The 27,936-nt window shown below is 58.6% G+C and overlaps 2 protein-coding genes across 2 annotated transcripts; one reads left to right on the forward strand and one right to left on the reverse strand.

The window, feature by feature from the left end:
• The first annotated feature begins 3,852 nt into the window (after positions 1-3,852).
• Positions 3,853-13,321, forward strand: AEBP1 (AE binding protein 1). Its single transcript, XM_047097334.1, has 21 exons — positions 3,853-4,141; positions 5,746-6,090; positions 6,604-6,663; positions 6,790-6,861; positions 7,025-7,159; positions 7,248-7,325; positions 7,928-8,005; positions 8,369-8,452; positions 8,562-8,615; positions 9,266-9,375; positions 9,455-9,594; positions 9,814-9,898; positions 9,996-10,140; positions 10,244-10,329; positions 10,611-10,734; positions 10,977-11,173; positions 11,301-11,480; positions 11,650-12,001; positions 12,085-12,224; positions 12,359-12,458; positions 12,681-13,321. Exons 1-21 carry the CDS (start codon positions 3,889-3,891, stop codon positions 13,319-13,321), a joined length of 3,459 nt encoding a protein of 1,152 aa, XP_046953290.1. The 5' UTR covers positions 3,853-3,888.
• A 293-nt stretch (positions 13,322-13,614) lies between these two features.
• Positions 13,615-19,910, reverse strand: POLD2 (DNA polymerase delta 2, accessory subunit). The gene is made up of 10 exons (XM_047097183.1): positions 19,474-19,910; positions 16,765-16,886; positions 16,465-16,588; positions 16,069-16,183; positions 15,713-15,911; positions 15,419-15,499; positions 15,099-15,256; positions 14,752-14,879; positions 14,224-14,325; positions 13,615-13,862 (listed from the first exon to the last, which is right to left on the reverse strand). Exons 1-10 carry the CDS (start codon positions 19,691-19,693, stop codon positions 13,702-13,704), a joined length of 1,410 nt encoding a protein of 469 aa, XP_046953139.1. The 5' UTR covers positions 19,694-19,910; the 3' UTR covers positions 13,615-13,701.
• Between the last annotated feature and the right edge of the window lie 8,026 nt (positions 19,911-27,936).

Raw genomic sequence — 27,936 nt, forward strand, 5'->3', positions numbered from 1 at the left:
CGTCCCCAATGGGACTCCCTTCCTGTTGGGGGAGGGGTCCCTGGTGGTCCTGGAGCCACCCTCCTCTTGCAGACTAGTCAACCCAAGTGTTCAAGGTCACAGGCCTAAGACTGACTCCTGGGAAATCTCCTCTCCCTCCTGTCCCAGGCCAATCCCTTCGGACCCAGATCAAAGCTTCCATTTCCCTCCCCACCCCTGTGGGGCTGACCTCACAAGATGGGAAAGAGGGTTCCATTCTTTCTTTCCTGTTTTCCGCCTCCTCGCCTCCTCCAATGTGGGAGTTTGTGGCTCACACCGCACCCTGCTGGGGGGACAGGGCACTACTGAATGGGGCAAAGTGGCCGTGGCATCCCCCACAGGGGACAGCTCTGCCCACATGTCTCCCCCCCCCCCCCCGCCTCCACTGCAGCCTGCAGGGTGTCTGCCCCACCCACCCACTCCTCTCAGGTGGGCCTCACTGCTGCCCTGAGGGCCCCTGTTCCTGACCCTGGCTGGGGCACCCCTCGGGCTGTCTCTCCAGAGAACCTACCCTGGCTGGCAGCCCTTGAGGCGTGGTTCTCAGTAGCCCTCAGCAGTGCACTTCGGCTCCCAGGGCCACACAGGACCGACCCCAGCCTGGCCATGCCCGGCCTCACCCTCACGTGGCTGCAGGGGAGCTCCATGGACCCCCCCACCCCAGCCCACAGGATCCCTAAGAGCTCTCCTTTCTCTCTCCGGAGGCAGCGAGGGTAGGCCCCCCCCCCCAAGGAGATGTCACCCTCTTCCCTGTCGAGCCCAGTCCTGCTGTGGCCCCTTGGGCAGACCCTCCCTGGGAGTGAGGGGGAAGGCCGGGGCCTCTCGTAGGAAGCTGGACATGGAGGTTCAGAAGCCAGGGTGCCCGGCAGACCCCCAGACTAGCTCACGAGAGCCCCTGGACACAGCTATGAATGCCCTGCCCAGGAGCAGGGGCGCTGGACCCTGGAAGGGTGAGTGGCAGCCACTGCAGGCCTTGTGCTGCCTCCCTGCCCCCCAGGTGGAACCTGGGCCCGGGTTTAGGGACTTCCTGGGTGTGAGTCTTAAAGTTAAGTGGGGTCCCAGCCCTGCCCACTGAGCAGGGTTGGAGGGTACTGGTCTGGCATGGAAGACACTCACCCCCTCCTCTCCACCTGGCCAGACGCTTGGGGGCCGAGGGCCCCCAACTCCCTGCCCCACCCTGCCCAGCTCCCCACGAGGCTTTTTGCTCATGTTCCTGTTGGTGACTCACTGTGGCTGAGGAAAAGCTTCTCTCTATTCCTTTCTCATTTTTTTCATGGTTTCTATTTTCCCTGGCAGAGGATGTTGGGCCCAAATCTGATCCATGTGTGAGCCAGCTGAACTCAGGAACATTCCCAGGGAAGTGACGTTCCTCAGACCACCCGCCTCCCCCCCCCCCCCAATCCCGGCCTGAGCCTCCCTGCTGGACACACTCAACTGGGGGCCAACAGAGCAAATTCCAAGACCAAGTTTCAAGAATGATGATTCAGAGGCTCACAGAGGACATTTGCGGGTAAGAGCTTGCTTGCTTCATCCCTTCTGCCACCAGGACCAGCCTGGGGACACGTGACAGGGCAAGTCTGTGCAGGGACAGGAGGCACAGGGGGCCGGGCTGGGGGCTCAGGTGGGGGGGCTTGCTCTCTGAAAGGACATGGCAGGAGCTGGGAGCTGGCGTGTCGTCGGTGCTGATGTGGTGCCAGGTGCGGCACGGGCACAGTCCTGCTCTGCACCTTGGGGCTGCGGAGTCGTGGGGTCACTTGGTGCCATCAGATGGCCGGGAGGGCAGAGCTGGGACCCCACCTGAGTGACCAGCTCTTGACATGGTCCCACTGCCCTTTTAAGCATGAACGAGGATAAGCCGGTGAGAAGTGAAGGAAGGACCTTGAGCAGGAGACACGCAGACCCTCCCTGAGTCCTGCCTAGTCCCCGGGCTGAGCCAGCTGCCCCTGCAGTGTCCCTCAGGCTGGCCACAGCTGCCTGCCGACCCAAGGCTTCCTGACCGGCTCGTCCTCTTTCCCTTTGGTCCAAGCTCTGCACTCTGCCCATCGATCACCCGGCGGGGGGGGGGGGGGGGGGGCGCTGGGTTTTCCCAACGACCTCACCAGGTCAAACCCTCACAGACCACCGTGGCTCAGGGCTCTGCTGCTAGACTCGACCATGGAGTCCAGGCGTGCATCTTCTGGCTTCCGCATGTCTTCTGCCCTGGGAGCTCTGGCCGCAGGTGGATGCCCGTTTGGCGCCAGCCAACATCTGCCCTTCTAGAAGCCTATGGAAACACCAGGCCCGCCATGTGATGATTTCCTGTGCCTGCACCCATGACAGACACGATCTACTGTGGGACTTCTGAACTTTGCTGGCAGCCATGCAGATGACCTGGGCTGGTCCTGACATTCTCTGCCCAGTATATGTGCCCCCAGGTCCATGCGGTGGCTGGAGCCACTGGATAGAGTTTAAAAAGCAGTTCTGGTAGGAGGAGCGAGGGGAACGGCTGTTTGTCCTCACTGGGATCTGAGCTGCTGGGGAAGCAATGTGTGTCCAGAGGTGAGGCAGTGCTCACTGCAAGAAACAGTAAAAGTGGTTGGGGGGGGGACCCAACCAGGGCCATTAGTGCCCCCCCATCAGTGCCGAGGGACTGTTCCCACGGCATATCCCAGCACACAGCTTGGTTGGGTTGGATTGGGTTGAAGGCACATGTCCTCTCTCCCAGCTGGCTCCTCAGGGGTGGAATCTGGTTCACTTTGCCTTCGTGGCCCCCACATCTTCCACATGGAGCTGGGTTCACAGGCACTGCCCCTAAAATCATCCCTCAATCTGATCTGGCTTAACCTGCAGCTGCACCATTTTCAGGAGAGGCCAGATAAGTGGACTGCTGGGACCTAAGTGATCCCCAGGCCACCAGGAGGTAGGCGTGGGCAAGAAACCCTTGACCTTGTACGGAAATCACTGTGGGACTGCTGAGCCCCATGCCTGGGAATTATACACACACTTTAATAAAATGGAAAGGACTCTGCCCCCTCTCAAATTTGCCCTCCTGGGCCAGGAGCTGGGGGAGGGGCGTTGCCTGGAGACCCCCTACCCCAGCAAAGCAGTTGGAGGGCACCCAGGGCATGTCTGCACCTGCCTCCCACCAGAGTGAGGCCCGGAAGCGCCATCCTTCCCCGCGAACCAGCACAGGGCCCATGCACCCGGGAAGTTAGCCGTCTGAAAGAAAGCTGTGACAGTTGGCAGAGCTGCAGGCCAAGCCTCCAGAGAGAGGGAAGGGTGGGCTCGCCCTGAGATTGGGGCGGGGGGCGGGAGGGGGGGGGTTGTGTGTGTGTGGAGGATCTCGGAGGCCAGACGCCGCGGCTGGGCTCTGCCGTCAGGGCTCCGGACCCCTCCGGGCGGGCCGGGTGCCGGTTCCTCGCCTCCAGGTCCCAGACGGTTCTGGCGAGGGCGGGGGTGAGGGGCGGGCATCGGACCCCTCGGGCCTGCGCCCTCGGGACCTCCCTCCACCGCCCCCCACCCCCACCCCAGGCCCTCCTTCCTAGGCGCAGGCCTCAGGCCCCTGACGGAGGCGGTCCCAGTTACCGCTTCGGAAAGTGCCAGGCGCGCGGCGCCGGGACAGCTCGCCGCCTCCCCCCCCCCCCCCCCCGCCCTCCTCCGCAGCCCCTCAGTCCACGCCCGGCTCCTCCTCCTCCTCCTCCTTCCCCAGGGGTGGGGGGAGCCGGCTCCGGAAGCCCCGGCGCCCCAGCCCCGGCCGCCACTGGAGCTTTGGAGAGGCGGTCCGCGCGGGAGCGCGCCACGCGGGGCCGGAGCTCCCAGCCGCCGGCAGTTCCTTGGAGGCCCCCGACCACCCCGGAGTCCCCCGCGCCCCCGGCCCCCACGCGAGCCCCGGCCATGGCGGCCGTGCGCGGGGCGCCCCTTCTCGGCTGCCTCCTGGCGCTGCTGGCGCTGTGCCCCGGGGGGCGCCCGCAGACGGTGCTGACCGACGACGAGATCGAGGAGTTCCTCGAGGGCTTCCTGTCGGAGCTGGAGGCCGAGACCCGGGAGGACGACATGGAGGCCCCACCGCCCCCGGAGCCCACCCCGCGCGTCCGCAAAGCCCAGTCGGGGGGCAAGCCGGGGGAGCCTCCGGGGGCGGCCAAAGAGGGTAAGACCCCCGGGGGCACGCCTGGGGGAGGCCCACAGAGTGATGGGGGGCCTTGGGGCGCCCTGCACCTCAGGTGAGAATGGCAGGGCTTTGGCAGCTGTCCAGCCTGCCTGGCGTGAGCAAGGGCTCTGGAAGGCAGGAGAGAGCCCAGATGTCTGGCGGGACCCGGTGCCAGGCAGAGGTCAGTGCTGGCTTGTGGCCCTTTGCGCATGGAGGCACCTCCCGCAGCTCTGCTACCCAGTGGTTTGGGTCGTCGGGGTCTCACACCGCCAGTCCCCAGAGGGGCGAGGATTGAGCCCCCTGGGGACATTGCTGCCCCCCTCCCCAGACCTGTCCTGTGAACTGCCCTAATGCCCTAGGCGGGCCTGTTTGTGGCACACCCTGGCCATGCCCGCGCCTCCACCAGAGTCCCAGCCTCAGACTTTCCTTGGGAGGCCTCCCCTTCCGGGAACACAGAGGCAGGTGAGGGGCTATGAAGACCCCTCCCCACAAGGCAGCCGGGAGCAGCAGGCAGAGTGGTTTCCGTGGCCGTGTGACTTAGACGAGGTGGTGTATTACCGGGGCGGCCAGCCCAGGGCCCTCTTACATAATCCACTGTCAATAAATCTCAGCTGTTTATGGTGGCTTTCTGGGGGGGGCAAGGGTCCTGTTGATCTCCCTCTCCCAGAAGACTCGAGGGTACTGTCCATCATTCCCGAGGTCAGCTGCCCCTCCCCTGGGTCTCCTTCTAGATCTTTCCTGGCTCCTTCCCCTCCCCTTGGGGGGCGGGTCCTAGGACATGGCCTCCCCCCACCTCTACTTCACATTCCAGACTCGCTGTCCTGGCCTCTTGGATGCCACTGTGGCGGCCCCGTTTCTCCTGACTGTGTGCGTTTTGTAAATGTTTCTGTGTTTAGGCCTTGTGGCCACTGTCCCCCATTAAGTCGCACAGCATTTACTGGGGGGCTGGGGGATTCCCACAGACAGCCCCCTGCCCTGCTCCCACTTGCTCCACAGACTCTGAGATGGGTGAGCAGCTACAGTGCCTGCCAGTCCCTCCGTCCTCTGTGTGGCCCCAGGACCCCCTACCTACCCCAGACCCCTTACTTCTTGAAGGGACATGAGTGGCCCTTTTCTCTGAAGCTTTTCTTGACCCTGCAGGGAGCTTCAGGGAGGCTCCAGACCCATGTCTTCCAGTGCGTGTGACAGCTGGCGGGGATGAGACCTCCTCCCCCTTTAGGCCGGGCCACCCCCGAGGCCTGGGTGGCTGAGTCACGTCTCTGCCCCTTCCGTGCCCGGCACAGTGTAACGCTCCCTGACCAGCTGACTGGACATGTGGGGGAGAAGAGGATGATGAGGGTCCTCTGTTGAGTTTGGCAGGTGGGAGTGTGAGGGCCTGTGTCCTGGGCCAAGATACGGTGTTGGCAGCAGAGACTTGCGGACGTTAGGCATGGGTTCCAATCCCAGCTCCTCCATGAGGCCAAGTGACTTAACCTCTCAGTTTCCCAGTCCAAGAACCAGGACCAAAGGAGGCCATGTGCGCAGGTTGTGGGCACCTTGGGGCAGCCATGTGGGGCATAGAGTGAGGACTCCATTGATTTGACCTCAATCTGCATTTACGACAGCACCTCTGGAAAAGGCCAAAGACAAAGGGAAGAAAGGGAAAAAAGCCAAAGGCCCCAAGTCGACCAAGCAGCCCCTGGAGGGGCCCCTCAGGCCATCCAAGAAGCCCAAGGAGAAGCCACCCAAGGCCACCAAGAAACCCAAGGAGAAGCCACCCAAGGCCACCAAGAAGCCCAAGGAGAAGCCACCCAAGGCCACCAAGAAGCCCAAGGAGAAGCCACCCAAGGCCACCAAGAAGCCCTTGGCCGGGAAGAGGCCCCCCACCCCGACCCCCTCAGAAGAAACCCCATGGTGGCCATTGCCCCTGCCTCCCAGCTCCAGCCCTGAGATGCTGCCCCAGGAGGGAGGTGTGTGCAGGCCCCTCCTGGGGTTGTGGGGCTTTGACCTCCCAGGCTACTGGGAGGTTGGGGGGGGGGGTCCCTGGGCTCGGCTTCCTGCAGATCCCAAGGGCCGCTTGGACAGGGTGGGCTCTGGAGCCTCGTCATTGTCATGAACGTAGCAATTGGGTGGGAGCCCCCTCGGTGCAGCGGTCACCCCTCACCCCGGCCCAGTAGGGGGTGCTTGGCAGCCTCATGGCCGGGCTTTGCCATCTACTGTCCTGGGATCTGTCCCCTGAGCCCCACCGGAGCCATCCTCCTGCATGTTGTTGGACCAGACGGCAGGGCCTGGGCTTCCTGGAAAGCCCTCCAGCTCTCTGGCTGTGGGGGCGCCATCAGGGTGGCCAAATCCAGAGCGGCCCAGGCCTCCTGGGAGCCATGTCAGGCATCGAGTACTGTCGGCAGGACCCAGGTCTGGCTCCATGCACAGTGAGGGCTCAGGGCAGGCTTCCCATCCACCTGCCTCTGGGGTTTCTGTTGCAGAAGGGGCCCTCCCAAGTCCTTGGCCGGGTCCGGGAGAAACGGATTTGGATCGCCAGTCTGGTGAGTGGGAGATACTCACTTGGCTCTGAGGGACCGATTGCCTTGGCCGGCTGGGTTTCCAGGATGGGCCCAGGCAGGGGCATCTGTGAGTGTCTTCAACAAGGCACCCACGAGCATTTCCCACAGAGCCGGAGGAGGAGACCGAGCCACCCACATTGGACTACAACGACCAGATAGAGAGAGAGGACTATGAGGATTGTGAGTAGGCCCCCCTCTGCCCCCATCTGGACTGTGACCCCTGGCCTGGGGACCCACTGGTGGTCGGTTCACCTGGGGCCCTGCCCTCCCGGCCCCACTGCTGTCTGGGGCGGTGGGGGGGGGGGGTGAGTTGGACTGGCTCAGAGCCCACCCTCCCCCTCAGTTGAGTACATCCGGCGCCAGAAGCAGCCCCGGCCACCCCCAAGCAGGAGGAGGCCCGAGCGGCTCTGGCCTGAGCGCCCTGAGGAGAAGGCTGAGCCAGCTGGGCCGGGGCTCGAGGCCCCCACGGAGAGGATCGGTAGGATGGGGGCAGCCGGGGGGGAGGGAAGGGTGCCAGGCACAGAGGGAGAGGGCTCCGGACCCACCCCTGCCTCCCACCTCCACAGAGCCTCCTCTGAAGCCTCTGCCACCCCCGCTGCCTCCTGACTATGGGGACGGTTACGTGATCCCCCACTATGATGACAGTGAGTGCCCTGCCTGCCACACCCCTGGTTCCAGTAGCTCAGTGGGAGATGCATCCCCAATGCCCTGCCACCCCTCCCCTCCATGCCCACTTGGGCTCGCAGCCCAGTCTGCTCTCCTCCCTTGGGCTGGTGCCTCCTGGCCCCCTGGGGTTTCCCTCTCTGTCCTGTGCTCCCATCCTGTGGGCTGAGGCCAGCGCCTTTCTCTCCCTCCTGCATCCCCTTCTATGGGGGCCTGAGTCGGTCCCCGCCTTTGACCTGCCCCCAGGTCCCCAACAATCTCTTGGCCCCAGCTCAGCTCTCACTCAAGTCCGCCCCTTCCTGGCCACAGGTGTCAGGTGTTACTTGAGGCCCGTCCTGCGTGTGTCCCACCCGCTGCCCAGCCTGGCCCTCCCAGGCCAGGCTGGTGACATCCCAGGGTCTTGCCCATTCTGTTTGTGACTAGCTGGCCTCCCCTCAGGAGCCCCTCCCTCCTCATCTCTGTCTAAAGGCCCACCCCGATCCCACTTCCTCACCTCGCCCTCAGTCCTGTCCAGTCTCTGGCTCACAGTGGGGGCCCTGGGGCAGCATCTGGGCCACCTCAGCAAGGCTCTCCCTCCCCACAGTGGACTATTACTTCGGGCCTCCCAGACCCAGGAAACCCGACACTGAGCTGGACACAGATGAAGAGAAAGAGAAGCTGAGTGAGTGGAAACAAGCTGTTCCCACCACCAGCCCAACGCCCAGTGCAGGCCTGCCCCCCACGCCAGCCCCCTGCCCCCGGTGCAGGCCTGCCCCCCACCCCAGCTCCCTGCCCCCGGTGTAGGAGTGTCCCCCACCCCTGCCCCCTGCCCCCAGTGCAGGCCTGCCCCCCACGCCTGCCCCCTGCCCCCGGTGCAGGCCTGTCCCCCACCCCAGCCCCCTGCCCCCGGTGCAGGCCTGGCCCCCACTCCAGCTCCCTGCCCCCAGTGCAGGTCTGACCCCAGCCCCCTGCCCTCAGCCCCACATCCATGCCCCCTGAAGCCCGGGGCTAAGATGACAGGCTTCTTCCACCTTCCACCATTCAGAGAAACCCAAAAAGGAGGGAGGTGGCCCCAAGGAGGAGGAGACAGATGACAAATGGGCCATGGAGAAGGGCAAGGACCACAAAGGTGTGTGCCCGGGGGCTGGACCCATACAGCTGGGATCCCTGTGGGAGAGCAAGTGGATTCCTGAGGCTCCAGGACCCTCTGCCCCACTTCCTCCCTTTGTTGCCTCCAGGACCCCGGAAGGGTGAGGAGCTGGAGGAAGAGTGGGCTCCAACAGAAAGAGTCAGTGAGTGAGGGGCCCGGAGGCTGCAGATGGGTGTGGGGGGGCTGGGGAACGAGTGGGGGTTGGGGGTTGGGGGCTGGGGTGTGGAGGGGGCTGCAGATGGGTGTGTGGACTGGAGGGTATGTGGGCGGCTGGGGCTGTGTGAGGGTGCTGAGAGGTGGGTATGGGGGCTGGGGTCCCCACAGCAGCAGCAGGGTAAAGGAGGTGGGGGCAAAAGACCCAAAGTCACATGTGGGTCGCAAACCTGGATTTCCTGGTGGTGCTTCAGGTCTCCAGAATTCTTCCTTGCTCTTAAATTCTTGGGGCCCAGAAGGGAGGGAGAGGTGCTGGAGTGTCTCTGCCCTGGGATGAAGCCTAGGGGACAACTCACAGCACAAGGTCCTGATATGGATGATGCCTGTGAGTGGCTGAGCTCTGGGGTGGCTGTTGCCTGTGGTTTCATGTGAGCCCGTGGCCCTTTGGAGCTGGCATCATCTGCCCACGCTCCAGATGAGGAAGCCGAGTCCCAGCAGGGGAAGCACATGTTGAGGTGGAGCCGCCCTGACTGGCGTCTCCTGATGTAAGGGGGGTGGGCTCTGGGCTCCTTGTTCTGGGTTTGGTGGAGGGAGTGACCAAGCCAGTGGGCCACCATTCTTCGGGTGCTATGTCCCCAGAGTGTCCCCCCATCGGGATGGAGTCCCACCGCATTGAGGACAACCAGATCCGGGCCTCCTCCATGCTGCGCCACGGCCTGGGGGCCCAGCGCGGCCGGCTCAACATTCAGGTGGGTGTTGGGATGGGCCCATCTTGCGGCTGAGCGCGGGGCTCTTGCAACCGCTCATTCTCCCCACTGCCCCCAACAGGCCGGTGCCACCGAGGACGATTACTATGACGGGGCGTGGTGTGCTGAGGATGATGCTCAGACCCAGTGGATCGAGGTGGACACCAGAAGGACCACCAAGTTCACAGGTGTCATCACCCAGGGCCGTGACTCCAGCATCCAGTACGTGAGGGGTGCAGGGGGCCATTTAGGGGCCCTGTCCCCAATCACCCCTCCGTGGCACGTAGTGGGCAGGGGAGCCACTCCCAGGGCCAGCTCAAGCACCATACAGCCCTGCTAGCTCTTAAGTTCTCAGGTCCGGAAGAAGGGGCTTCGGCTCCTGAGTGCCCGGGACCTGGGGCAGGGAAGGCAGCCTTGCTCTGACCGCCATCTGCTCCCCAGTGATGACTTTGTGACGTCCTTCTTCGTGGGCTTCAGCAACGACAGCCAGACGTGGACGATGTACACCAACGGCTATGAAGAAATGGTGCGCACTCAAGCTGTCAGCTCTGCGCCCACCATCTGGGCTGAGGGTGGGCTCTTGGCAGGGGTGGGGGACTACTCTGAGGTCAGCCTCTCCCCAGACCTTCCATGGGAACGTGGACAAGGACACACCTGTGCTGAGCGAGCTCCCAGAGCCGGTGGTGGCCCGCTTCATCCGCGTCTACCCACTCACCTGGAACGGCAGCCTGTGCATGCGCCTGGAGGTGCTGGGGTGTCCTATGTCCCGTGAGTGCAGGGGGCCGGCAGGGCTCAGAGGGGTGGCTGGGGCCACCTGGGGGCTGGCTGGCACAGCTCAGGGCCCTGCCTGTCCCCTCCACCTCCCCCGCAGCTGTCCACAGCTACTATACACAGAATGAGGTCGTGACCACTGACAACCTGGACTTCCGGCACCACAGCTACAAGGACATGCGGCAGGTGGGGTGCTTGTTCCCTGGCTCAGAGCTTGTGTCCAGTGCTCCCATCCCAGACACGCCCCCCTGAGAGGGCCACCAGCCAGTGCTCAGCTGGGGGCCCCTCCCTCTGGCACTAGGACCAGAGGGGTCTGGGGTTGCCTTCAGGGGCCACTCCTACCACAGAGGCTTTCCCCACCGTGCAGACCAGGACGGTGGAGAGGCCTGGCCCTCCCTGCAGCCTGGACCGCTTCCACGGGAGGTGGGTGGGGGGCTTCGTAACTCCGTGTTCTCTCCCGAGCCCAGCTGATGAAGGTGGTGAACGAGGAGTGCCCCACTATCACCCGCACATACAGCTTGGGGAAGAGCTCACGCGGGCTCAAGATCTATGCGATGGAGATCTCGGACAACCCTGGGGATCACGAGCTGGGTGAGGGCCCCGTGGACCCCTGGAGGCCTGGCCCTCCCTGGCAGGGATTCGAGGCGAGGCTCTGGCACTGCAGCTGGGCCTCTGCCTGTCTTTGGAGCCTCTCTGGGGTCCCAGTGTGCCTTGCCGGGGCCAACAAGCGTCATCTGCCCCCATCCTACTGGGAGTGAGCCAGTCTGGGTCCTTCCTCAGATTCCCCGGGGCGTCAGGAGGCCTGGTGGTTGCTGAGGCTCCTGCTCTTGCAGGGGAGCCCGAGTTCAGATACACGGCCGGGATCCATGGCAACGAGGTGCTGGGCCGCGAGCTGCTGCTGCTCCTCATGCAGTACCTCTGCCGCGAGTACCGAGACGGGAATCCCCGTGTGCGCAGTCTGGTGCAGGACACACGCATCCACCTGGTACCCTCACTGAACCCGGATGGCTACGAGGTGGCAGCACAGATGGTAGGTGGGTGGGGCGGGGCGGGGCGGTGGGGGCCAGAAGCTGTGTGGGCGGGTGGGGCAGCGAGGCGGGGCGGGGTGGGAGAGTTGGGGCGGAGCCGGATGACACCACACCCACCGGTTCCTCCAGGGCTCTGAGTTTGGGAACTGGGCGATGGGGCTGTGGACTGAGGAGGGCTTTGACATCTACGAAGACTTCCCAGATCTCAACTCTGTGCTCTGGGGAGCAGAGGAGAGGAAATGGGTCCCCTACCGGGTCCCCAACAATAACCTGCCCATTCCTGAACGCTACCTCTCCCCAGACGCCACGGTAAGGCCTGGGGGAGCAGCCCGGACCCTGGGGTCCTGAGCTGTGGACTTGAGGGGTGGGCTGGTGGGTGACCGAGCCAGCACAAGCCTGGGGGTACAGAGGGGGCATGAGTACTGGCAGGGAGGGTAATAGAGGCTACAGCTCAGATGCACGCCCTGGCCACCCCCAGGTATCCACAGAGGTCCGGGCTATCATTGCGTGGATGGAGAAAAACCCCTTCGTGCTGGGGGCGAACCTGAACGGCGGGGAGCGGCTTGTGTCCTACCCCTATGACATGGCCCGAACACCCACTCAAGAGCAGCTGCTGGCCGCGGCCATGGCAGCCGCCCGGGGAGAAGATGAGGATGAGGTATCTGAGGCCCAGGAGACCCCAGACCACGCCATCTTCCGCTGGCTGGCCATCTCCTACGCCTCTGCCCACCTCACCATGACCGAGCCCTACCGGGGAGGCTGTCAGGCACAGGACTACACCAGTGGCATGGGCATCGTCAACGGGGCCAAGTGGAACCCCCGGTCTGGGAGTAAGTCAGCCTGGGAGGGGCCGAGGCGGGGGACGTGGCGGGGCACAGGGCTGACTGCGGTTCCGTGTCTGCCCTCCGCGCAGCTATCAATGACTTCAGCTACCTGCACACCAACTGCCTGGAGCTCTCCATCTACCTGGGCTGTGACAAGTTCCCTCATGAGAGTGAGCTGCCCCGGGAGTGGGAGAACAACAAAGAGGCCCTGCTCACCTTCATGGAGCAGGTGGGGGCGCGGCAGCATGTGGGCTGGGTGGGGGTCGCGGGGGAGCCCTGTCCAGAGGGGCAGGGACCGGACAGGGGAGCCGCTGGAATGCGTGGGGCCTTGGCATGCACGTCCGCGCTTGCCTCCTCCTGCAGGTTCACCGTGGCATCAAGGGCGTTGTGACGGACGAGCAGGGCATCCCCATCGCCAATGCCACCATCTCCGTGAGTGGCATCAACCACGGTGTGAAGACAGGTACCTTGTCTGCATGCGGGTACGGGCAAGCAGATCCGTGTGGCAGTGGTGAGGCAACGCCCGGCAGAGCCCTGATCCCCCGCGTCCCCACCGGAGGGTCTACCCTGGGCACAGGGAGGGCCAGGAGTTTGTTGGGGGGGGGGGGGCGCATCTCAGAGAGGAGGGCTGGAGGCTGGGGGTACAGGAGAGTCCAGGGCAGCAGAACCTGTCCTCTCTGTGCAGCGGGCGGTGGCGATTACTGGCGCATCCTGAATCCGGGTGAGTACCGCGTGACAGCTCACGCGGAGGGCTACACCCCGAGCGCCAAGACCTGCAACGTGGACTACGATATTGGGGCCACCCAGTGCAACTTCATCCTGGCCCGCTCCAACTGGAAGCGCATCCGGGAGATCATGGCCATGAACGGGAACCGGCCCATCCCACACATTGATCCGTCGCGCCCCATGACACCCCAGCAGCGGCGTCTGCAGCGCCGCCGCTTGCAGTACCGGCTGCGCATGCGCGAACAGATGCGGCTCCGGCGCCTCAACGCCACGGCGGGCCCCACCACACTCGCGGCGCCGACACCAGGCACCACGCTGCCCCCCACCCCCTCCCCCACCTTCAGCCCTTCGCCTGCCCCCAGCTCCAGCCCGGGGCCCTGGCACTTTCCACCCGAGACCACCACAGTGGGCTGGGAGGAGGCGGAAACGGAGACGGAGACCTACACGGAGGTGGTGACGGAGTTTGGGACAGAGCTGGGGCCCCAGGAGGAGGAGGAGATGGAAGTGGACGAGTTGGAGGAGGAGGAGGAGACAGTCATGGGTCCAGATTTCCCATTCACCACAGCCGAGACCTACACAGTGAACTTTGGGGACTTCTGAGCACAGGTCGGCCCACATCCAAGCCTTCGCCGCCACAGGAGCCCCAGCCATCGGCGTGGGCCTGGCCAGGAGGGGGCCCAGTCGGGCACAAGATCTCCGAGCCCAGGTCTGCAAGGTGCTCCTGCCCAGCCTGCCAGCCTCAGACACAACAGGCACGGCGGGGCGGGGGAGTGGGGCACACTTGTCAGCCACCTGCCCGACCACACCAATAAAGCAAGCTCACGGCACACGTGTTGGTGGGGAGGGGAGGAGGGGGTTATGTTGGCCAGGGGTCAGGTCTGCAGGAGCTCAACGCCAGCACAAGGTCAGGCTTTTATTACAAAGCACCCCCTGCTGTGGTGCCAACACTGTGGGGAAAGGGTGGCCGGGGTCTCTGTGAGTCAGGGGTCCAGACCCAGGCCCCCCAGGTCCTCTTCCTCAGCTCCGAAGCCTGAGAAGCTGATGGGCTGGCAGGCCAGGCTGCGCAGATTCACGAGACAGGCAGTCTGCGTGCTGCTGAAGTCAGGGACAGCCACCAGCAGCACCCTCTGGTCCTCTGGGCCTAGCAGAGAAGCCACACAGGCGCCCCCTCAGGTTCTGGGTGGGCCTGGCCTCCGAGGGAAGTCACCAGAAGCAAACAGGAGTTCCCCATCAGCACCATGGGAGTGCTGGCCTCGGAAGCTCCTTCTGGCCAGATGCAAGGGCCCAAGACAGCAGCACGGTCAGAGGCTAAAGCCATGCTGACCGGGGTGAGCGTGAACACCACTGCACACGTGTGGGCCGTTTCAGCCCCCACTCAGCCAGCGGGCCACCAGGCAGGCTGCCTAACCCCACGGGGCCTGGGGACTCCAGTGTGGCCTTTTCTGCGAGCCCTGCCCTCTCATGACAGCCCAGGCCTGAGGCCCCCAGAAGAAAGGACTTACCTCGGAAGATTTTAGAGCCAAAGCTGGGGGTGTTCCCACAAAAGTAGACATGAGGACACTCGGGAAAGATGAATGGGTCTGTCTTGTAGAAGGGGTAGCAACCTGGGGAAGGCCCACAGTGGTTGCGGCTTCTGGGCTTGGCACCACACACGGCCGGGGTGGGGTCCTCCTCACCGAGCACCACAGCCCACCCGCTCACACACACTCAGGCTATGCTGGTAGCAGCCCTGCCTGCTAGGGTCCAGACATCGCCACATGAGCCTGGGGACAGGTGAACGTGCCTGCCACCTTCACCCTCCTGGGCGGCCCTGTGGCAGCGTGAGAGGCTCTGACCAGCCCAAACTCCTGATATGCTCCCCGTGGCCTTCAGCCCTGAGGGAAAGCTCCAGAGTACCTTCCGGAATGAGGGCCAAGCATCTGGACTTTTCCTTAGATAGGTCAAGGCAGGATTGCTGGGTACAAATGACGCCCACCCTCCAAGCACACAGGCCCCCTCATTGGGACCCTCTTGGCCCTTGACCCCATTACCTAGCGTGTCGGGGGCTGTGGGGCTGATGTGACGGATGCGCAGCGTCCACTCCAGTATCTCCAGGTGGTCCTCCATGCTGCTGTACCGGAAAATGTCGCTCACATTCTGTCCTGATGTCCCTAGGAATCTGCAAGGCAAGGCTCAGCTGATCCCCACCCTGGGGGCCAGCAGCTGTACCCCCACAGGGCCCAGAGCTCCCCCTGCATTCTCACGGCTGCTGTCCCAGGCCATCTTTGACAAAGACACTAGGTCCCGGCCAACTGCAGCCCTGGACCCAACCCTCCCCTCCCAGTGCCACCGAGGCAAGAGGCCAGTGCTCAGCTGGGGTGTGGCCACAAGTGGCTACCTGACTCCATCAATGGTGGCCTGGTAGGGGTTGGTGACCAGCTGGAGGGTTGAGTAGGCAGTGGCCAGCGGGAACATGCAGGGGTGCAGGGGCTGCTGGGGGAGTGTGTAGTTGGTTGGGTCAAATTCTCCCGGCATCACATCCACGGGTACCGAGGCCTGAAGGCATAGGGAGAGTCAGGGGAGCTTTGTAAGGCCCGGCGCCCTCCATATGTGCCCCCTCCAGATCTCACCCACCCCTCCCCCGGCCTGCCTTCCGGTGCCCAGCTGCAGCCTCAGAGACCCCAATGTCATCATCCAGCTGGCCCCCAGCTCACTCACACTCAGCTGCAGGAGGATCTCATCCAGCATCTTGACGGCCTCCACGCTGGCTGCCTGGGTTTTCTTGGTTAAGTACTTGGCCTGGGGATATGAGTCAACAGGCTGTGAGGCCCCTGCTGCTGGGTGTGGTTAGGGTCTGCACCACGGGCTCCCCTGCCCTCAGAGTGGGCCCCGAGCAGAGGTCCTGGCATCACCGCAGGGCACGTCCCACCAGACATGTGAGGCCCTGGACCCCGACTCTCCCGGGGGAAGGAGGAAAGGAGGGGCTTGAATGCAGGCAGGCAGGCACTGTACCTTGTTGATGGAGTCTCTGCTCTGGGTGTTGTGGCTCAGGAGGTTCCCGGCCAGGATGACCCGGGATACGTGCGCGGCACTGCACTGCTCCCCCTCGTCCCCCAGCTGCCCGGTCACCACATCCACCAGCAGCTGGGTGCCCAGCAGGCTCTCGCCCCCACCTCCACCCAGGCCCAGGCCAGACACCAGCAGCACAAACCTGCGGGAGAAGTCGGGGTCCTCGTGGGTGCCCAGACGGCAGGTGTCCCCGCTCTGCACCCACCCTGGCCGCCATCACGGGTGAGCAGGGGACATGCAGCCCGGCACCTGTGATTTCCCGGGACCACCAGCCGGGCCCTTGTGCACCTGCTCCTCACCTGTCTGTGTCAAGGCAGGGTGCGGGCTCCTGAGGAGCAAGCTCTGCAAAGCAGTGGTCCTCCACCAGAAACTTCCCAGTGTCTCTCACGGAGCCGAGCACGGCCAGGACCGTCCCTGCAGAGCAGTGCTGTTAGCCTCCAGGAGGGAAGCCCAAGAACCGCTTCCTTCCAGTCACTCACAACGCAAAACCGTCCAGTTCTCCTGTGCCACACTGGCAAATGATCACCTAGGACTTGGGACCGAGTGTGCTTCCCGGGGTCACGGCCTCTGGGTGGAGGCAGGAACACTGGCGCCCCCCTCAGGCCTCACCCACTGTCTGACCCTGAACCCAGCACTCCAGGGAGGCAGGGATGTGCCAGCACCTGTGTGCACAGGCCACCCCTCCTGCCCCTTACCTGTGACCAGCTTGCACACATCAATGGTGCCTTCCAGTTTGATGCGCTGCAGTTCATCTTCCAAGACCAGCTCGTCGTCCGGATGGATGTATTTGCTCCGTGGGGGCTGGGGGAGTAGGTTGTGCTGGAATTCGGAGACGGGAGGTAGTTTTGGGGCTGGAGGCCAACAAGGCTCCTGCGCCCCACAAGTGAGATGGCACGGTGACCCCGACCCCCGATTCCCTGGGACCATGGCAGGAGGTCCCACAGGCGCCCACAGGACGTGTCCCAGGGGAGGCATGCGTCAGCCAGCTGGCTCACCTCTTCGCTGATCTCCCGCAGGATGGATGGCTGGAGCGGCATGGCCTTGAACAGGGTCCCCACCACACAGCACTTCTCCCCGGGCTGTAGCTCACACAGCTTCTTTATTTGGACTCCAGCACCTGAGTGTGACGGGCATGAGCTCAGACCAGGCAGCCCTCCCAGCCCACCCTGGTGCACTGCAACAGGCCTCACAGAGCCGTGCAGCCCACGGGCCTGGGCTCTGGAGGAGAAAGAGACCTTCAGGGGCAAGGACCCCCAAAACTAGTAGACTCGGCCCCGGGACAGAAGAATCCGGGATATGGTTAGATCCCTGGATCCCGTGTCCTTATAAGAAAGGCAGACGTGCAGAGGAGGCACCATGAAGACGGAGGCAGAGACTGGGAGGCCCAGGCAGCCACCAGGGACTGGAAGAGGCAAGGAAGGGTCCTCCCTAAGAGCCTCTGGAGGGCGCGACCCTGCCAACACCTGATGTCACACTCCTGGCCTCCAGAACTGAGATCACATTTCTGTTGTCCTAAGCTGCTCAGTTTGTGGCTTTGTCATCTGCTGCAGCAAAAAGCAATAGGGAACCAACAGTCTTACGTCATTTATACCTAACTGTGACACTGGCTCTGAGGAGGAAGCATGCCAACTCTCTGCGCAGCCCTGCCCTAAAAACATCAGAGAGGCGCAGTCGCCAGACTCGCAGGCAGGAGAGAGGGAATGCAAGTCCCAGGAGGCCTGTGGGTTTGTCAGGAGAGACCCTGAGCCTGGGGAAGTGCTGTCAGGACCAGATGGGGTCCTGTGTATGCTGGACCAACCTCTTCCTGAGCCCCTTCTGCCCTGGAGTAACCAAGAACATTCCACAGATCTACATCCCAGGGAGTGGAGGTGGGTAGTTCAAAACAAGAGAAGAGCGCCAGCACCAGACAGAAATGGCATGGAAACACACCCCCAAAGCCTGTCTGCAGGGCCCTCGCTCAGCCCTGGGGGGGCCGTGCCGAGCAGCGAGTGGAACTTCTCCACGCTGACAACACGCCGGAGTAGATGTTACTGCCCCGACATACAGCTGAGGAAACGGAGGCACAGGGAGATTGAGTGACGCGTCCAAGGGTACACAGCTGGGGCCCAACGTGCGCAGCTGAGCACCTGGTAGAGCCACACAGCCCTGTGTCGAGGGCAGGACAACTGTCCAGCTGGACAGCGTGTGGGCATCGGGCCAGACACCAGCACCAAGAGTGAACACCAAGGCCTGTCCTCACCCTCCGCAAGCTTCCAAACCAGCGGGAGCCAAGGCAAAGGGAACAAGAAAGCCCTGAGGGCTGCTGTGGCCTCTCAAAGCACAGGACAGTAAGCTGAGGTCACGAGGGAAGACGGGGAAAGAGCGTGCCAGGCGGAGGTGATGCCAACACTGAGAAGGGGTTCAGCATGGTCGGGAAGCTCAAGAGAGACAGACAAGTCCCGGGACAGGCTGAAGTCTGGTCGGAAAGCCTGGCGACACGCGGAATCCACGCGCAGGGACGCATTCTGGGAGAAGCCAGCTTCAACCCCAGCCAAGGCCCCATTCACCACGGCCGCTGTCTGAACTACTGACCCATCTGTGGGCAGAGTAAGACAGCTGTTTTCTGTCACTGGGCAGCTTTGTTAGCAGGAATGGTGACTGCAAGACAGGTGTGGTACCAGAATGATAGCAGTGACACACAAACCGAGGAGAATGGAGGAAGCTGCAAGGGAAGCGAGGAAAAGGCCACTGGGAGCCAGAGGAAGGAGCCCCTCATCATGTGAAGAGAGGAAAGGTGACAGCACTCGTGCCTGCAACAGAGACAACAGAAAACATCCCTGGCAGGTGTGATGGTCTAGTTCTCATGCCTATAATGAAACCAGAGGCGATGCCGTCGGCTCAGTGGGGTGGGACGGGACAGGCGCCTCTGTCCCACAGCCTTCCTGCTGCTTCCAGTGTGCAGCCAGAGCTGGGACCACCGAGTCCAGTGCTGGGGGCAAGGAAAATGAGTAAGACACGGTCCCACCTATGAACATTCCAGTTTAACAACGTAACAGAGGAGTTGAAAACTACATGGAAAGCCACTCTTATAAACAGAAGAATTGAGTGAGGCAGCAAAAGTCAAAGGTGGGAGTCCTGCAGGAGAGAGCACAGAAGAAGTGGGGAAAAAAGAAAAGATGTGCCTTGCCCAGGCCCCTTGATTAGGAAAGACAGGAGAGCCCCAGGGACAGAAGACTCATGCCCAACCAACACGGAAGGTGCAGAGGAGAAGCAGACAGACAGACAGACATCAGCAAGCACACAGGAAGCCCCCTAGAGAGGCGGTGGGTGTCTTCACGGACACCCTGGCTCCCAGTGCCTGGTGGCTGGCCTGCCACACTGAGCCCCTTGCTAGCCACAGCATGGACACACAATCTGAACTCAAGAAAAGGAAAAACGTACGCTTATACCAGTGAAATCATCACGGAAATGCTAGAGCTCAGCCCCATCTCACCCAGCCTCGGAACTAAACCTCACTCTAAACCTAGCAATTCCTAAGCTAATCCTCATGACTACCTGAAGAAGAAACTGAGGCACAAAGAGGTTTACATTCCCAAGATAACTGAGAAGTGGGATAAATTGAAGAAGGTTCCAGCTCTACCAGGTCCCTCATATGACATTTCTGAAAACTCCAGGGACCCTCTGAGCTGGTGGGGAGGAAGCACTTCCCCGAATTCATCACTTACCCCAGTGCTGTTTGGCCCGGCTCACCAGGAAGGGCCTCATTTGGATGAGGCGGGTGGCATAAATGTGGGCATACTGCCGGCTGAAGCTGCGCTCCCCCAGCCGGAAGGGCTGCGAGGAGTTGGTGTACATGGACACAGGCACGCGGGCGAAGGTGGCATTGCTGGCTGACGGCGGGGAGAGCAGAGTATGGGCCCTCTGGGCAGCCTGCTCAGAGAACATGGCTGCGCTGGATGCGTCCAGACCTGGTGCTCACGCCGAGGAGGAGGCAGTCACTGTGAACACACAGACGTGTCCCTGCAACCCCTGCCCACTCCATGGCTTTCCTGGTGTGTCTCCACTGCACCCATGGGCACTGGGAGAGGAGGGGAGAGCTGAGGCTCTCCCCACACATGGTTCAGGATGGCACCTGGAAGTCAGCTGTGCTGGATACCAAAGTGTGCCTCGGAATCCTCATCCAGAAAGGAGAGCTAGGAAATGCTTCTCCCACCCAGAGCTCTCCAGACCTGCCCCAGGTATCCACGGCTGGCCTCGCACCTCCACCTAGACAACTAGCGGGCGTCCCAATTCTACCTGCCATCCACCCCCATCTTGCTCCCCCGCACCTGCCCCATCTCAGGGCATGAGGGCAGTCTCATTATCATATAAGTCTACCATAAAATAATAAGCCTATTTTAAACAAAACAAAATATTAATCAGTCACTCCTTTGCTCAAAAGGCCCTCCGTTTCAGTGACTAAAACCCCAAGTCTCTACTGACATCTGCCCCAGCTCTTCTCCCTCCACTGCCTACAGGTGCAGACTCGCTGGCTCCCCATACCCTGCTCTCCCTGTCTTTGCTAACGCTTCACCCTCTCCAACTGCAACCGTCCCTTGGCACTTCTATTTCTCCCATTTTACTGTTTACTGAGCCCCGACCCCGCCTCCCGGCGGCCGCCCAAACCGAACACAGCCCCGACCCCGCCTCCCGTGGACGCCCAAACCGCACGGAGCCCCAACCCCGCCTCCCGGCAGCAGCCCGGGCCGCACCGAGCCGCTCTCTGAACCACGAGCCCGGTGCAAACCGTCGGACAGTGCACATGGGACGGCCTTCGGTCCCTCCTTTTTCGTGCATGGTTTCAGGGCAGCCGCTAGGTGCCCGTACCCTGCTTGTACCGCACGGCTCTGGGCCGGGGCGGAATCGGACTGACTTCCGGCCCAAACAAGCTGAGCGGGGCCGCAGCCCTGGAAGAAGTCCTGGCCCGCGCTCTAACTTCAGCTTGTCGAATGCAGCAGGGACCCTGAGAGAAGCCGCCCAGCCTCCGCCACGCGCGGACTCGGAACCCCGGCCCCGCCGCCGCCGCCGCCACGCGGACCAGGGGACGCGGGACCTCACTCACCCAGCCGCGCGCTGCCGGCCACCTCCCGCCAATCCGCGCGCACCACCCCGCCCCTCTCCGCGTGCTGCCTCCAGCCAATCACCAAGCTGCCCGCTCCGTCTATCACCTCGGGGCCCGCCCACCTCCCTGGGCTCGCGCGCCCCGCCCCTGACGCCTCTACCAATCACCAACCCGCCCGTTCCGTCCATCACCGTGGGGCCTGCCAATCCGCGAGCGCCCCGCCTCTGGTCGCGCCCCGCGTTTCCCGGACTACGCGGGCAGATGGGTGCTGCGAGACCCGAGCGTTCGCGTGTCCCGAGGCCTGTGCCTGAGGTCCGCGGGCGGAGAGCAGAGCTGGGGACTGCGGTCCGGGACAGAGGAGAAGCGCTTCGGGCTAGGGTTAGTGTTAGGGAAGCGGACAGGCCGTGGCCCAGCGTACACTGAACTCTCCTTCATCCTGCACCCGCCCTCGGCTGTCCCGGCGCCGCGCCCGCTGCGGGGTGCTCTCCCCCGCACGGCACCGATGCCCGGAGCCAGGGCGCCCTGGCCGCGGAGCTCGCTCCCTCCTTCGCACGCGCAGCCGCGGGGCGGGTCGCACGCACTGAGCGTCATTCCCTGCGCGCCGCTTCCGGTGCCGGTCCGGTCTCCAGGACAACGGGGGTCGTGAGGGCGGGTGACACCCCAGAGCTCCGGCTGCAGGAGGTCCCTCACACTTGCTGCTGCATCGCATGCTGTCACAGCCCGGGGAAGGTGGCGGGGGCCCAGGGCCGGTGCCGTCGGTCGTGGGGGGTGGGACGGGCTCCCGACGGTGGGGACGCGTTTGTGCAGCATCCGTGAAACGTTTGGAGAATTGTGCTCCTTGCTGCCCCGAGCTCGGGCGCAGACCTGCGGCCCACCGATGCCACGTGGCAGCTGGTCCACGGCTGGCAATTGCTAAGTTCTTACTTTGCGACAGAAAACGAACCCCGATTTGTTCTCTCCACTTAGGGCTCTTTGGACGTGAAACCAAAGATGTTCCTAAATGTGTAGATACATAAAAGGCCTCAGGGAGCTGAAGGCTCGACAGAAGCTGCGCCTTTGGGAGTGGGCCCCTCAGAGCCCGATAGAGTGTCCCCGGAAAGCCGGGGCTGGGTGGTTGCGCCTGCGGTGCAGGGTAGGGGTCTTCTGTGATGTGCACTCGCGTGTTTTTATGTGCAGTTTTTTATTCTGGAAAAATACCGCTTCACCCGCTGTGAAGTGTCTAGTTCAGGGGCATTAAATATATTCACAGTGTTGTGCAGCCATCACCACCACCCATCTCTGGATCCGTTTCATTATCCCAAACTGAATCTCTGTCCCCATAACACAGTAATCCCCCACTCCCTCCCCCCATCTCCATTAATTCCAATTTGCTGTCTGTCTCTATGAATGAGCCTCTTCTAGGGTACCTCATACAAGTGGAATCATAAATATTTGTCTCTTTGTATCTGGCTTATCATGTATTTAAGGGGTACATCTTCAAGATACCTCCATATTGTAACGTGTCAGAATTTCCTTCTTTTTTATGGGCCAATAATACTTTGTGGGTACAGACCACCTTTTGTGCATCCATTCAGTTCGTCAATTGACATTTGGCTCGTTTTCATCTTGTGACTACCATGAATAATGCTGCTTACCTACAAGTGCAATTGCTGGAGCAAATGGTAATTCTATGGTTAATTTTTTATTTATTTATTTATTTATTTATTTATTTTTTTTTTTTTTTTTTTTTTTTTTTTTTTAAGAGAGAAACAAAGCATCAGTGAGGGAGGGGCAGAGAGAGAGGAAGACAAAGAATCTTAAAGCAGGCAGCACAGAGCCCGACTCGGGGCCCAAACTCACAAGCTGTGAGATCATGACCTGAGCTGAAGTCGGTCGCTTAACCAACTGAACCACCCAGGCGCCCCTTCCATGTTTAGTTTTTTGAGGACCTCCCCCTACACACACACACACAGTTTTCCACAGCTGTTGCACCACTGTGCATTCCCACCTACAGTACACAAGGTTTTTCAGTTTCTCCACATCCTGGCCAACACTTGTTCTTTTCTGGTTTTTTAACACGAACTCCTTTTTTTTTTAAATTTTTTAAATGTTTATCTTTTTTTAGAGACAGAGAGAGACAGAGCATGAGCCTTTTTTAGAGGCAGAGAGAGAGGGACACACAGAATCAGAAGCAGGCTCCAGGCTCTGAGCTGTCAGCACAGAGCCCGATGTGGGGCTTGAAGCCATGAACTGCGAATTCATGACCTGAGCTGAAGTTGGACGCCTAACCGGCTGAGCCACACAGGTGCCCCTCTGGTTTTTTGATGGTAGCCATCCTAATGGGTGTGAGGTTGAATCTCAGTGTGGTTTTTATTTGCATTTCCCTAATGATTAGTGACACTGAGTGTATGCACTCTGTTATTTTTTTTATAACCTGTGCCTTTGGTGTCATAGCCAAGAAGTCATTGCCAAATCCAGTGTCATGAGGCTTTCTCCCTATGGTTTCTTCTAAGAGTTTTATAGTTGTAGCTCTTAGGCTTACGTCTTTGATCTGTGTAGGATTAATTTTTATATATGATTTTAGGTAAGGGTTCAACTTCACTTTTTGCATGTACATATCCAGTTTTCCCAATGCCATGTGTTGAAAACACTGTCCTTTTCTCATTGAATGGTCTTGGCATCCTTGTCAAAAATCATTTGACCACGCATGCAAAGGTTTATTTCTGAGCTATTTCACTGGTCTATCTGTCTGTCTTTATGCCAGTACCACACTGTTTTGATTATTGTAGCTTTGTTGTAGGCTTTGAAATCAGAGAGTGTGAGTCCTCCCACTGTGTTATTTTTCAGGATTGTTTGGCTATTTGGGGTCCCTTGAGATTCCATATGGATCTCAGAAAGGGTTTTTCCATTTCTGCAAAAAAATATCATTGGGGTTTTGGTAGAGATTGCATTTAATCTGTAGATCACTTTGAGTAATACACTTTAACAATACGAAATCTTCTAATACATGAACATGGAATGTCTTTCCAGTTATGTCTTTAGTTTGTCTTGTTTTTTTTTCAGCTAAGACAGCAGAAGAGATGATTTGTTGTACACATGTTATATTCAGCCACAAGTGGAAACAGAGTTAGTCCTGAAAGTCACAGGTCCAGGGCAAAGGACTAAAAGGGACTGTTTTGGTATGAGCAAGGCTTGTGCTGTGTCATTGCAATCAGATGATGATGGATGTTCTAGAGCCATTGAATCAAGTTCTAGAAAGTAGGCATGCAGTCCAACAATTCGTACCAGCATCCCTGGCCTCTGGCTTTCCTTGTTTCTGCTCCTGCGGCTTCTGTGGGTGCACAAGCTAGTGGTTTACTTGGACCTCTGCCTCATCTTTCTTTCTTTCTTTCTTTCTTTCTTTCTTTCTTTCTTTCTTTCTTTCTTAATGTTTATTTTTGAGATAGAGAGCAAGTGGGGGAGGGGCAGAGAGAGGGAGACACAGAATCCCAAGCAGGCTCCATGCTGTCAGTGCAGAGCCCGATGTGGGGCTCTAACCCACAAACCGTGAGGTCATGACCTGAGCTGAAGAAATCAAGAGTCAGATACCCAACTGATGGGGCTACCCAGGTACCCCTGCCTCATCTTTTACACTTAAGCCTGCACATTCGCTTCTTCCTCCACTTGGCTTTCATGATGCAGAGGTTTCCAAGAAGATGGTGCTAAGGCTAAGAGAGTATGTCCGTGGCTGTTTTCAGCAATGTATTTTAGTGTCCAGTGTACAAGTGTGTCACATTCTTGGTTATGCTAATTCCTAAGTGTTTTGTTCTTTTGATACTATGTAAATGGTTTTTATTTTTATCTTTTTTATTATTTTTTAAGTTTATTTGAGAGAGAAAGTTTGAGTGGGGGGGGCAGAGAGAGAGGGGGAGAGAGAATCCCAAGCAGGCTCTGCACCGGTAGCATGGAGCCCCACGTGGGGCTCAAACCCACGAACTGCGAGATCATGACCTGATCCAAAGTCGGACACTTAACCGACTGAGCCACTCAGGCACCACTTCTTCTTCTTGATTTTAGAGGAAAAGCTTTAAGTCGTTTATAATTGAGTTTGATTTTAGCTGTGGGTTTTTCGTATCTGTATTTTATTACCTAAGGTACTTTCCTTCTATTCTTAGTTTGTTGAGTGGGTTTTTTTTTCTTATCATGAAAGGATGTTAAATTTTGTCAAGTACTTTTTCTGCATCAGTTAAGAAAATCTCTGTTAATGCGGTCTGTTACAGTGATCCGTTGTGGTATGTCTAACCATTCTTACATTTCAGAAATAAATCCCACTTGGTGGATTTATGAACCAGTTGATGGAGTTACAAAGCAATATTACCACAACACTAGCTGAGTTGGAAAGACACGCTCCTCTGTGGTTTCTCTTTCAGCACACACTCACAGTACTTCTGACATAAGATGTGTGGGTTTTCCACACGTTAAGCAATTCTCTGTGATGCCAGCTGAGTCTCCTCTAGTTCACTTCAATTCTGACATCGTCTTCCTGGAGTTACTGTCAGATCCCACGAGTAAGGGCTCACACCCACAAGACTGTCCCCACTTCAGATGCCAATCTCAAGTTCAAGGTGTAACTTACACTTCTGACCAGTGGGTTATAAATCAGGCTTCTCACAACCCTGAACTTTGGGTTGAATAATTTGCTATAATGGCTCATAGACCTCAGGGAAACACTTATATTTACCATTTTATTATATAAAAGGATATGGGAAGGGAGACTGATGAAGAGCCAAATGAAGGGATATACAGAGTGATGTCAGAAGGGATCGTGAGCATAAGAGCCCCTGCCTCTGTGAAGCCGGACTGTGTCACCTTCCTGGAATATGGATGTTCCCTGGAGCTCTGGGAACCCTGTACTGTAGGGACGTGATCATGTCATCAAGATCAGTCATTGGCTCACTGTCCAGCCCCTCTCTGCTTCCCAGAGGATTTGTGGGGCAAGGCTGAGCACTCCAAGCTCTTAGTCGTGGCTTCATGTTTCTGGTGAGCAGCCCTCCTAAAGTCATCCAGGAGCCCACTCAGAATCACCCATTAGAGCAAAAAACATTCCTTTCACCCAGGAAATCCCATGAGATTTAAGAGCTCTGCGTCAGGAACTGGCACCAGAGACTGAATATTAAAAAAAAAAAGATGTGCCCAGTGCTCTCATTACTTAGGAAATTACAAGAGTTTTAGGAGCTCTATCAGCAGACAGAGGCAGAACCCGACATGTACATCTTGTTATTTCACACTAGCTTTTATAATTGTCCATGTATTTATCTATACTGGAAATTTACTTCTTCATTTGGCTTTGAGTTACTGCCTAGAGTCTTTTCATCTCTGCCTGCAGGACTTCCTTGAGTGTCTCCTGTAGGACAGGTCTCATGTGATGAACTCTCTCAGCTTTTGCTTATCTGGGAATTTCTTCATTTCCCCCTCATTTGTGAAGGACAGTTTTCCAGATATAGGATTCTCAACTGACAGGTTTTTTTTTTTTTTCTTTTAGTGCATGAATCTATCAACCTACTGCCTTCTGGCCTCCAAGGTTTCTGATGAGAAATCTGCTGACATTCTTTTTGAGGACACCCTTGCATGTGATGAATCACTTCTGTCTCTCTTGCTGCTTTTAAGATTTTCTCTTTGTCTTTCACTTTCAGCACCTTGACTGTAATGTGTCTCTGTGTGGCTCTCTGAATGTTTCCTACTTGGAGTTTGTTGAGCTTCTTGGATGTTTGTATTCATGTCTTTAGTCAAATGTGGGGAGTTTGGGGGCATTATTTCTTCAAATAGTCTCTCTGCCCCTCTCTGTCTCTCTTCTGGATCTCTCACAATGTGTGCGTTGGTCAACTTGACCATGTCCCACAGGCCATCAGGCTCTGTTCACACTTCTTCATTGTTCATTCTTTGTTTCTCAGTCTTGATGATTTCAACTGTCCTGTCTTCAGGTTTGCTCAAGCCTACTTTTGAACACTTCTAGTGAATTTTTCACTTCAGTTATTGTACATTTTAAACACAGACTTTATTTTTAGGGCAGCTTTAGATTCCCAGCAAAGTTAAGTGAAAGGTACAGGGATTTCCCAAGTGCCCCCTGCCCCCACCCATGATTATCCTCTCCTATTGTCAACATCCCCACCAGATGGAACATTGGCTACAACTGATGAACCTGCACTGACACATCATCGTCACCCAGAGTCCAGAGTGGACATCCAGGCTCACTCTCAGTGTCGTATATTCCATGGGTTTGGACAAATGTATCATGACATGTACCTACCACTATAGATTTGTACAGACACTTCCCTAAAAATCCTCTGTGTCCTGCCAGTCATCCATTCCCTTCACCCTAACCAATTGCTGGTTTGTTTTTTGTTTTTTGTTTTTACTGTCTCCATAGTTGTATGCTTTCCAGAACATCACAGAGTTGGAATCAAAGTATGCAGCATCTTCAGACTGGCTTTTTTCACTTAGTGATGCATATTTCAATTTCCTCCAGGTCTTCATGGTTTGACAGTTCATTTCTTTTTAGCACTGAATGATATTCCACTGTCTGGATGGACCACAGTTCATTTATTCATCTACCTACTGGAGTACATCTTGGTGCCCTCTCCACTTGGGGAATTATGAGTAAAGCAGCTATAAACATCTGTGTACAGGTTTCTGTGTGTATGTGAGTTTTCAACTTCTTTGGTGAATACCCAGGAGCATAATTGCTGGAATGTATGATAAGAGTATTTAACATGGTAGTAAATTGCCAAACTACATTCCACAATGGCAGCTTCATTTTGCATTCCCACCAGCAATGTTGCTCCACATCCTCACCAGCACTGGGTGTTGTCAGCGTTCCAGATTTTAGCCATTTTAATAGGGGTGTAGTGGTATCATTGTTATAATTTGCATTTCCCTGATGAAACATTGTGGAACATATCACATGCTTATTTGCCATCAGTATATCTTTTCTGGTGAGGTGTCAAAATCTCTGGCCCATTTTTTTTAAGTGCCCATGCTAGGGGTTTAATGCTTTGTGGCCCCCTTTTGTAACTCTTAATAGTTTTATTTTTCATTATTTTTATTTATTTTTTTTTCAATATATGAAGTT

This window comes from Lynx rufus, unplaced genomic scaffold (genome assembly GCF_022079265.1).
Source record: "Lynx rufus isolate CCGP_SWC_20201006 ecotype Redwood Valley unplaced genomic scaffold, mLynRuf1.p SCAF_4, whole genome shotgun sequence".
Taxonomy (NCBI): Eukaryota; Metazoa; Chordata; class Mammalia; order Carnivora; family Felidae; genus Lynx; species Lynx rufus.

Excerpts from the sequence above, each read along its gene's own strand:
- AEBP1 (XM_047097334.1), top strand. The coding sequence starts at position 3,889 with ATGGCGGCCGTGCGCGGGGCGCCCCTTCTCGGCTGCCTCCTGGCGCTG. Across the intron at positions 6,862-7,024 it reads GAGAGAGGACTATGAGGATT|TTGAGTACATCCGGCGCCAG; the intron begins GTGAGTAGGCCC and ends CCTCCCCCTCAG. Across the intron at positions 10,735-10,976 it reads CCCTGGGGATCACGAGCTGG|GGGAGCCCGAGTTCAGATAC; the intron begins GTGAGGGCCCCG and ends CTGCTCTTGCAG.
- POLD2 (XM_047097183.1), bottom strand. The coding sequence starts at position 19,693 with ATGTTCTCTGAGCAGGCTGCCCAGAGGGCCCATACTCTGCTCTCCCCG. Across the intron at positions 15,257-15,418 it reads AGATCCTCCTGCAGCTGAGT|GCCTCGGTACCCGTGGATGT; the intron begins GTGAGTGAGCTG and ends CTATGCCTTCAG. Across the intron at positions 14,326-14,751 it reads CACAGCCCCCGACACGCTAG|GTTGCTACCCCTTCTACAAG; the intron begins GTAATGGGGTCA and ends GGCCTTCCCCAG.